Genomic DNA, 11,247 nt, shown 5'->3' on the forward strand with positions numbered 1-11,247 from the left:
TTTTATTTAAACGAGGCATTCTTGACTCCTGTGAAGTATTTAATTTTTAAAAAGAGATTAAGGAAAAGATCAAATAGGAGACAGTTCCTATCTTTTCTTTTATTTTGTTAATTTGTTATTTTTAGATATACATGACAGCAGAGTGTAATTCTGACATATTATGCAAAAATGGAGTACAACCCATTCCAATTAGGATCCCCTTCCTATGGTTGTACATGATGTGGAGTTACACTGGTTGTGTACTCATATGTGAGCATAGGAAAGTTACGTCCAATTCATTCTACTGTCTTTCCTATTCCCATTCCCCTTCCCTTCCCTTCCCTTCATTCTCCTTTGTCTAATCCAATGAACTTCACCTCCCCACCCTCCCTTGTTAAGGGTTAGCATCCACAAATCAGAGAAAACATTAGGCCTTTGGTTTTTGGGGACTGGCTTATTTCATTACGTTCTCACTGAGTTTGCAGAGATTCTGACAGCAAGTTCCCCATGTAGCCTAGCAAATTATATACTCGCTTCCTCCCTCTGCTGTGTCTGCTAATCAAATGCACCTCTTTTCATAAATCAGGCTCTTTTGATGTGGTGAGGAAAAGCAGTTATCTACAATCAGAAGCTAGTCTTCCCCACCAAGGAATCCACACTTAGTAGCAACCTAGTCAGTGAAGAGATATCTAGATTTACACAATGTAAACATCTAATTCTATACAAAAAGGACTTATTCCTCAGAAATTTTTAGATTGAAAAGACCTACTCTATTATGATTTCCTGTGTTAAAAGTAAATAATTTGGATCATGTGCAGTTTTTTCCAGTGTATTTTCTATGCACTGACTAATTTCAGTGTATTTTCTGTGTAGCACTTATCCCCATCCAACTTTATAAATGCTCCTGGGGAAACACAAAAATTTCCTTTACCTAAGATTACTTCCAAGATTTTTTTCAATCAAGGGTATCTCATTAAATATAACCACAGTATCCCCATCGAGACTTATAGTATAAGATGCCAATCAAAGTTCACATATTTAATTACTCATACCTTCCGTTCCAGTTCTGAATTCACACTGAACTGACTCACAAAACAATACTATAATGGGATAGGAAGGGATTATCCCAGCACTGGAGACTAGGAATAGAGGTCACCTTCAAGATTTTTTTCAGAATTAGCAAATACAAAACTGAACAGGATAGAGGGAACAGCTGATCAACTCTCAGTCTACTGTAAGTCAAAGGAAAAAATCCAACTAGAAACAAGTAGACACTAGCAGAACCCCATTAACTGCTGTGGATGAGGCAGACTTTCATCCCAACAGTGCTAGGAAGAAGTACTAAGTTTATCCCAAGCAAGAGCCTATGGAAGCCTTCCTCTGTCGAGTGTCAATTCACACAGAAATACTCACAGGAGTAGTTCTAAGAACAAAAGAATCACAACTTCATGAACCTGGCACTTTTTAACAAACTAAAATTAATATGAATTGTATAAGAGTATACTCTCCTTTGCTAGTCTCTTTAATTCTCAATAATTACCCAAATACTTAAGTTATATCACTAGGGCTCATAGTTCCTACGCAACTCATTTATTGGCTTTCCAGGATGTCCATCATATGGCTATATCCATGACTGGCTTCATAATTTCTTGGGTCCAGTGCAAAATAAAAATATAGGTCCCTTATTAAAAAATAATTATTAAGGCTCTCAAAACAGTAAAGCATTAAATGAAGCACAGGGATCTAAATGTGAGGCCCTGTGTGAGAGAGAGCACAGGTCATACACTCATGAAGAACTTAACCAACATTTTTTTTTTTTTTAATATTCAACCTTATTTTTGACTCATGTAAATATTGGTTCCTATCTCTCCTGTTATTCTGATTATATTCTCCTCTATGCCTGGAATTTTGTTCCTTGTCTTCTTTACTTGCCTAGACTCTAATAATCTTTATTATTTATTTACTTTAGGTACTAGAGATTGAACTCAGGGACATTCAACCACTGAGCCACATCCCCAGGCCTATTTTGTATTTTATTTAGAGACAGGGTCTCGCTGAGTTGCTTAGTGCCTTGCTTTTGCTGAGGCTGGCTTTGAACTCATGATCCAGCTGCTTCATCCTCCCCAATTGCTGGGATTATAGGAATACACCACCAAACCTAGCTAGAGTCTAATAATCTTTTAAGGTACAATGGTGTACTAGGCACTTTATACAATTTATCTCATTTAATTCTGAAAACAATACCAGAATACAACTTTGTAGAGGACAGTTAAATTTTATGTGTGATATGTAGATTTTTGTGGGTGAATATGTTAAGGTAGGTGTTGGACTGTATTTTGAAGGTTTTTCTGTGGATTATGTACCTTCTCTTATATATTATGTCTAAAATTTCAGACAATGAAAATCTATTAGTTTAAAATGACAAGGAACATATAACCGTCTGGATTTCTAACAGTGTTCAAGGAGGTAGACACAAGAAGCAATATTTTCTACACTAAATAAACAATAGAAATACAATGACACTGGGCAAATGGTGATACTGAATGTGAAAGCTTATATTTCAGTGTTAGAAAAATATCACTTAGAAAAAAGATTGCCAATAATTTGCTATACACTGTATCTTAGGTGACTAAAAATAGTGTAATAAGTCTCATCTTTTAAGGGAGTTTATCCTTTTAATACATAAAAATTCTAGAGATAAAATCTGAGGTACAAAATCCTTAAAAACTTCATTATTGGTTGGAGGTGTAGCTCAGTGGCAGAGTGCATGCTTACCATAAGGGTTCAATCCCTAGCACCAAAACCAAACCAAAACAAAATACATTATCTAACTATTAACAACAACAACATGTCAGCAAAAAAAAAAAAAAGTAAAACCACTGATATCTTAAGGATTGAAATATCTTAAGGATTATACAAGGATAGCAAGAAAATTAGTAATACTTTTATCTTTTATTATAAAAACTCAAATTTTGGATTTGCTACACCAAGAGTAAATTAAGTCATTCAAAATATATTCAAACTGGGGAAGCAAAAACCAAATATTTAATAATTAAAACTTAGGCATACAAAAATATATTCAGTACTTTTAAAACTTGGGAGAATGCATATATTAAGGAAGCAATAAAAATTATGTTGTTTATACGTATATACGTATATGTAACAAATAAGAATTAAATGATAGGATAGGATATTCAAACCATGCCAAGATACCAACCTGCTGATTACAAAAGAAAAACTGTACCTTACAATGGAGTGATGTGGTGGTCAGCACCTTAACCAAGTGAACATATTCACCAATAGTGGAAAAACTTGAAATTATATGGTTCCTGATGTAATATAATAAAAAGCAAACAGTATCACTTATCTAGTAGTCTTGACAAAAATGTTTTAACAAGAATCTAATCATGAGAAAACAATGATCTAGAAGGTGGAATATTTTATAAAACATTTGGTCTAGACTCTTTAAAAAGTCAACATAATAAAGTTTAGATTATGTAGGCAAGCTAAAAACAAACAATAAAAAGGAAGGGAGAATGGTCAGGCTTCAAAGATTCAAAATAGGAATAATCAAAATCAGTATATGGTTCTTGGCTAGATCCTAATCCCAAGAAAAGGCTGTAAGAAGTATAAGAGTAAAGACAATATCTCATTGCATCACTGTTAATATTTTAAGGTATAATACGTTAGTAAGGTTACAAAGATGTGTGTGCTTAGAGGATGCATGCTGAAGAACATAGCTGTAAAGTGCCATGATGCCTACAATTTCCTTTGAAATAGTTGAGTAAATCAAATGAGAGTGTGTGTGCACCACTATAATGTTTTAACATAGTAATGATTAGTGAATACATATGAATTATATACAGCATTCATTTGTTGAACTAACCTTTTGATTTTTTGTGGGTTTCAAATTCTTAATATAAAAAGTTGGTAGAGAAGTTACCAATATTGTTTTTATTTTTACTCAGGTCCAGAAAAACATGTCATTTTTAACTCCCATACAAAAAGAATGTATAGGGACAAATAAGAAAAAGTGATTTCCAGTTAACTTTTTAACTTTTGATAAAATTACAGACTTTCTGAGAATAAGACATAATAACTAAATTCAAGTTTCTCCACAGGGATAAGATTTCTAGTACTGACAAGGTGTTAATGAACATATTCATGGCAATAAAGTATAGTTGATTCTTATCTCTTAAGTCTCCACAGCTGGTTCTCTTTATAGTTCAGGGATTTTGGCAATAGCAAATACTATCCAGGAGGTAGTTTATTAGACAAAGCATGATACTACAGAAGTAGAGTTAGAAGTTATAGAGTCTTAAACGAACAACAAAAAGACAGACAGCTTCACGGATGGGCTTTAAGAAACAAATGAACCCTTAAAATCTGATGAAATCACACATTATTTTTGCTTTGGAAGGAAAGGGCCCACAGGTTTCATTGGATCCTCAATGAGTCCTATGACTCAAAAAAAAAGGAACCATTGTGCCTAAGAAAAACAGCATTCAAGACATTATTTCATATGATGCCTATTTTACCAGGTATTTAAGGTAATTTTCTTTTAGCATTTTGACTATAAAAATTTTAGGAATAGTAATATTAATAGGAATAGTAATAATATTAATTTTAAGAAATCATAGTTTAAAAAAAAAAAACCCAAGACCATTTAAAATAGTTTGGGATTACTAACTTTAAAAGGGCTATAGTTTTTTAAAACAAAGCTTACCGTTGAGGTGGTGTTCGTGGGCTCTTAAAGATGGTAGCTTTAGATCTATCAGACTTGGAAGACTTGCATTTCACTTCATCTTCATATAATTCTGCCAAGGCCAACTACACAATAACAGACTTGTTATAAAGCATAACACTGGAAATAAACTCTCCTATATTACTTATGGATAGAAATATTAACTTGAAATTGAGTGGGAAAGACTTAAAACGAAAAAATGAAGACTGTTGCTTCAAAAGATAAACCCTTCCAAAATATACTCATTGTGATTTCATAAAATTATTCAAAATTCTATTTATAAATGCAAAATGAAGTCATAGTAGTTGCTTATTTTCAACTACCAAGTTTCAAAATCCATATTAGGTAAGAATTCACTTAAAAATTCATATCTGCATAATTCTCCATAATTCTCCAATTCTTTTAATATATATATATATTTTTTGAGGCAAAGACTTATTTAGGAAAGTAAGGCATACATATTCAAGGGAGAAAGTGGGCTATCTGGAGAGTGAGAAGCCTTAAGAATTCTTGAAAATGTTTCACATGAATATGGGCTTTTTTATCAGACCTCCTAAAATAAATTGAGGTATTTTCAAATTTCAAGCACATAAATTTTTTTCAAAAATACTGTTTAAAAGTCTACCAGATATAAAATTTCATCAAATTTAGCAAAATGAGTTTCTGAAAATGAAATAAGAAAATAAATTAAGTGTGTTTGTGTGTGTATATGGTTTATGTACCAGTTAGATAGCAATCTTACCAAATTATACATTATAGATATATATCTGGATATCTCCAAAATGAAATAAACAAACTATATTTGTTCTAGAAAAGGAATTCAAAAACAGTATTTCCAATATTTCAGTATTTTTTTTTTTTTCACTTTTGACATCTGGACAATAACTCAAAATTTTTCCTTAATGTCCTTTGTGGCTAGGCTATTCAATTACAACTAGCATCACCATAGTCCTTAGGATTTTTTGGTCAAAAACAAACAAGACTGATAAAGTGCTCCTTTTGGAAGCACAGAAATATGAAAAACATTTCCATGAATTAAATTCTTTCCTCAGTACAAAAAGAAGAGCCAACCTGTTGAAGATGGAAGTAGTAGACTTATAAATTATATGTAAAAGACAAAAATGAAAGGCTCTACTTTTTCTAATTTTTTTAATCCCTACCCTACCCCCTCACAAGTACAACTATTTTCATACTTCTAACATGGAATTTTAGATTTCTAATTTAAATCATAAATTGCTTTGTAATCTTAAAGAACTGAAGTCAAATCTTAATTTAGGTGCTTACTGTGTAACTGTGGACAAATTACCTAAGCTCTTTTAGCCTTAGTTCTCAAATCTTTAAATGTCTATAAAAAATTTCATAAGGTACATAAAGCACAAAGCAAGTTGGTTCCACTCCTAAAAGATTATTATTTTAAAAATGTTTTGCACTGATTGTATCAATGATTCATTTTTCCCAAGATTTCTTCCAGTAATGTTACCTATGTATCTGCTTATTGTCCTTTATTATCCCACCCTTAAAAAAACAAAGAGGTGGGAAAGGGGGAAAAAAACCTGTGAACAATGATGTGAATGTAAAGTTTTCAGCAATTTTACCTCCCTGAAATCTCTTCATTCAGAATGATGTTCTTTGGTAGATTTCCTACTTAGCTGATTATATTATTTCAGCTCTAAGAATTACTTTTATGTTATTCCTATTCCCACTGATGCCCAATGCTATCTGTATTTGGGCCTTCTCAAACAACCTATGTGAAAGCTTTTTTTTTCTTAACTAAATATCTTTCTTTTCTAAATCCTCATAGTATATGTTATCTCCTTATCAATATTTATATGAAGTATCATGTTGTCATTACAGGTTAAGTATCTCTTAACTGAAAGGCTTGTAATAGAATGCTTTAGGCTTCAAAGGTCTAGATTTTGAAATAATTGCACAGAATCTACTGGTTGAGCATCCCTAGTCCAAAATTCTAAAACCTGAAATGCTCCAAAATCCAAAACTCATGTGTTAAAACCATTAAGGATTTTGCAGCATTTTGGATTTTCTGATTAGGGATGCTCTCGATCTGTAATTGTGTACTTTTGTTCTTACATTTTAAGATTCCCAAGCTATTTCTAAGATAGTACTTATTTGGCACTTACCATCCACATTGAGTTTTGAAAGACTAACACATGAATCAGAGATACAGATTTAGATATATATATTTTTTAATTGAGATTTTGCTATATTTCTTTTCCTTGTTTTCTGCTTTAAGAAAATCTGAATAAATGCTGCCAATCAAATAATATTTTCCTTCTGAAAAATAAATGAATAAATAAAATAATGCCTTTGCCTCCATGGAATGTGAAACATATTAACAAAATAAGAATACTGGGAAAATGATAACCACAGTAAGGAGTCTACCTGGCTGAAAGGTTTAGTTACTTATGACATATCATTAACTTAGAGATAAATAAATGATATTTAGAGGAAGTTGATGCCATGTTGTATCATATAACATAAATTCATTAGTAAATATTTTAAAAGCGTAATTTATATATTTGATATAGCAGATGACACCACAAAAACAAAATATTATTTTAAATTGATCAAAATTAATTGAAGTACTGTCAATACCAACATACTAACAATAAAATCTCAAAATTTAAGAAAAGGTTTCTATAATACAGAGAGAGTGCATCATGCTGGCACTCCAAAAGTTTTAGACTTTGGACCATTTGGGGGCTTAGATTTTTAGGTTAGGGATACTCAACTGGTAAAATCTATGCAAAAATTTCAAAATCTGAAAAAAATCCCCAATCTGAAAAACTTCTGGTCCCAAGATTTTAGGCTATGGAAATACTTAACCTGTACTAATAATCTTTCCTTTAGAATTTGATATGTGAAAAACTTTAAAAACTGAAGCAAAACAAATTAAAAAATGGAAAAACAAAACTGAAGCAAAGTAACTAAAGACAATCAAGTATACAGCAAGAGATTAGCAATACTTATACTCTCAGCCTTATGGTGACAAGTACTACAGGATGTAATAAGGGTTTATTATCCAGAATAGCTACACCAATATCACTTGGGAATTTGTGAGAAATACATATACTCTAGTCCCACTCTATTTCTACTGAGTTAAAGCTGGGGCAAGGCCCAACCTGCTTTAACAAGTCTTCCTGGTGATGCACACTAAAGTTGAGAACCAATGTTACAGAATAATGATATACAACATGATTAGGATACTTGCAGCAAATTTAACACAGTATTAGACATTCTTAATCTTTCCTGACTTACAGTATTATCAAGATCATCCAAATTAATTCAAATCCAATTCCTTAATATTGGTTATCCCTAATCCACCCTCTACCCCAAATTCCAACCTCAATATGGAAGCAAAGGATTAAGAACAGAAAATTTTTCCTTTTGACTTTATTCTGGAGGAAAACTGCAACAGAAACAAACAATATCTTAATGAACTGTAAAGCCAAACCCTGTGTGTGGATGAACTGAAGGGCTCCAAAACACATAAAGATCTTGCAAACATTCAGAAATACTAGTAAGCAGCAGAGATGTTTTTAGACTTACTCTCGTCACTAATAGTACTAGCCCAAACTTTCCCACAGAACATAATTATGAAGCCAGAATTAGACAGGCAATCAGTGTAGATAGGTAAATCCTGTCAGGTTGGATCTAGGAGGCCAATTTTGAGTGAGTCTGGGAAGTTGGAGACTGTCCCCTGAGGGATGTTATCAAGAACCTGCCCTGCTCCAACCTGTTGCCAAGGTAACCTGTCCCAGGAATTGGAGGGAAGTAAGAAGAATCTACTGAAAACTGCACTTAACTGGGTAGCCACTTACACAGGTCTAGATTAAACAAGACAATCCATAAGTAATCAATGTCCATGAAAGCAGTTGGGAAGAACATTATCCAATTATTTTAACCTTTGTTAATATACTTTATTTCTTGATATAATCATCATTTTCATTATTTTTAAATTTCTTACAAGTTTTTTTTTATATTCTAATTAGATTCTAAGGGAAAGATTATCAATAAATACAGTATTTGATATACCAAATCACATTCATAAATTAATTACATTCCTACTGACCTACCTACCATAAAGCAGATAGGAGATGAAAAAAGAATCTTCCAATTTAGGGGAGAAATGAAGGTTCTCAAAATTAACATCAGAACATCTCAAATCATTAATAATCCACTGGATTAAGTATGTATGTAAGTAATCTGCCAAGTAGCAAGTGCTCACTGTGCACATAAAAAGAAGTGGGTTTAAATTAGAAAAGGGTCTGAGGTTATTTTAACTTTAATGGCACTAAACAATGATTACATATTAAAAGGGCTGAGCCCAAGGATAATATAGGGATTTTTTGGAGTCCCTCCATCGGCATTACTTAATCCCCACACCATCACTATCACACCTTCCATTTACAAATGATGACAATGAGGCTGAGAGAAGTTAAGACACTTCTCCTAAATTCACACAACTGTGAAGTGGCAGGACCAAAATGCAAACCAAAGTTGATCTAGCCACTAATCCATTTTCTCAACACCCCACACTGCCCTTAGTTCTATATTAGAAAAGATGAGGTAAATAGAAGCTGTGTGTTCCTTGCTTTTATTTACTACTGAAAAAACTACAGGCACTGGAACTATCATTGAGTTCTTCTAACATTAAAATGATCTCTTCATTCTCCAAATTCTCTACCTTATGAACTACTTCTTTCAGTCCTCAATGATACATCATTAAATGTTATCCTATTTCTCCAAAAAAGTATGAAGGTTTCCAAAAGGTAGAAATGCCTTTTACACTTCTGTACTATTAAAAAGGGATATTCCTCAGACCAACTAAATTTAGCAGAATTTACTTATTAGTAAAATAAAGCCAAGCAAAACAACTTATGAAGGGGAGATTCCCAAAACTAAAGCAGGTTAGGAAAACTCCAAGCAACAATGTGATCCTATAACATTTATAGAAAAATGGAAGGGAGGCACAGAAAACTTAATTAGCTACTGCTTGGTCAATCAACCATTAACAGCTTAACTAGTAAAGTGGGTACAGGGCCACATGTAACCAATCAAAGCTGAGTTATAGTTAAGTTCTGTTTTGTTTTCGTCTGTTGGGCCCAATCTAGATGCCCTACTTAAATTGGTAGCCTCCTACAATTTCATTTAATAACTTTCCACAGTATCCAGCACAGACTATGGGTTAGATGTCCTATTTATTTCTGCATTTCCCAAAGCTTAGCAGTAAATTACATGGCAGGTGGTCAGCATGTTTGTTCAAAGAAGTAGAATCAAAGTGTGGCTATAAATACAACCTTATGTCAATGGTTGTGGATTCAATCACATTTATTTTTAGTGACAGCTCCTTAGATTTATTTGAGTTTTATCAATGATTTTATAAGAGGGCAGAAAAAAGCCAAGCATTAGCCAAGTGATGTTAGAATCTGATAAACAATAAGATTTGGTGCACTGGTATTTAGCCAACTAAGTCAGTGTCCTATAACAATACAAAGTTTTTATTTCCCTCCCCATTTCTAAGTGCACTGTTTTAGAGACCACTCTTCACAACCACCTTATACGCATGTGTAGGATGAATTGCTTTAGTTAACCCTCCCCCCTTCCAAAAAAGGTACTTGATGGAAAGGAACTACTTTTACATTTAAATAATAAAGTTAGAAAGGGCAACTGAGACAAGAAAAAGTCAGCACCCATTATAACTTCCTAAGTGTCTGCGGATTTATCACCGTCCATACTAATTCTTTCTCTCAAGTCTTAGGAAGGAAGCTCACCCGACGCCGCAAAATGCCATTGCAAACTAACAGCTGCTTCGTGCATTGTACACGGGGTAAAAGGGGGACGAGGTGCGCCCGGGAGAGACTTGGGCATCTGTTTCCAAATCCACCACGGTGCAATGCACTTCCCTGAAGTGACCCCCAAGCAGGAGTCTCAATTCCATCCCTAGAGGGAGTCCAGAAAGGGCTCAGCCGGTCTAAAGCGGCCTCTGACCCACGCTCGCTCGCACTGTCACCGGTCCGGCCCCGCCCGCAACAGCACCCCTGGCCTCAGCAACTCGCGCACCTGTAAGTCCCGCGCGCTCGGGGGCCCTGGCTTAGAAGACTTCCTCTCCTGCTCCTCCGGCTCTGGAACACCACCCTCCGCCATTTTCCGCCGGCTCGCGGCGCCCGCCGCGGACGCGCTTCCTGCGACTTCCGGGGTAGTTGCTTAGCAACTGCGAGAAGGGGCGGAGCCGTGCCGTGAACTCCCGGGGACTGGGCGGAACGCAACGAAGCGCGCTTGCGACTTCGTTCCCGAGCGCTTGCGTCCGGTCGGCCGGCGCTTTCTCGCCTGTCAGTCTACTTTCCTTAATATTTTTCGGCTGCAGTCTGGAGTTCACTCTGCTGCACACTTGAAGGCGCTGTAGACTGCCCTAACGAGCAGCGATGACTTACCGGTTCCTAATTCAGCAAGGAAAACGTCCTTTGGATGTTTGATCAGGTGAACATTCGGCCTCACCTGCCTAG

At 34.7% G+C, this 11,247-nt stretch overlaps 1 protein-coding gene across 2 annotated transcripts in view; it reads right to left on the minus strand.

Annotated features, from left to right (window-relative positions):
- The window catches only part of Ubxn2b (UBX domain protein 2B), a 31,608-nt gene extending 20,693 nt beyond the window's left edge, over positions 1–10,915 (minus strand). For both annotated transcript variants that reach the window (XM_027932893.2, XM_027932894.2), the window contains exons 1-2: positions 10,805–10,915; positions 4,706–4,809 (exon numbers count right to left, since the gene is read on the minus strand). In XM_027932893.2, coding sequence (XP_027788694.1) covers positions 4,706–4,809; positions 10,805–10,888 — 188 coding nt within the window. In that variant the 5' untranslated portion in view covers positions 10,889–10,915. The remainder of the gene's footprint in view (positions 1–4,705; positions 4,810–10,804) is intronic.
- Between the last annotated feature and the right edge of the window lie 332 nt (positions 10,916–11,247).

The sequence above is a fragment of the Marmota flaviventris genome, chromosome 15, assembly GCF_047511675.1.
Source record: "Marmota flaviventris isolate mMarFla1 chromosome 15, mMarFla1.hap1, whole genome shotgun sequence".
Classification (NCBI taxonomy): domain Eukaryota; kingdom Metazoa; phylum Chordata; class Mammalia; order Rodentia; family Sciuridae; genus Marmota; species Marmota flaviventris.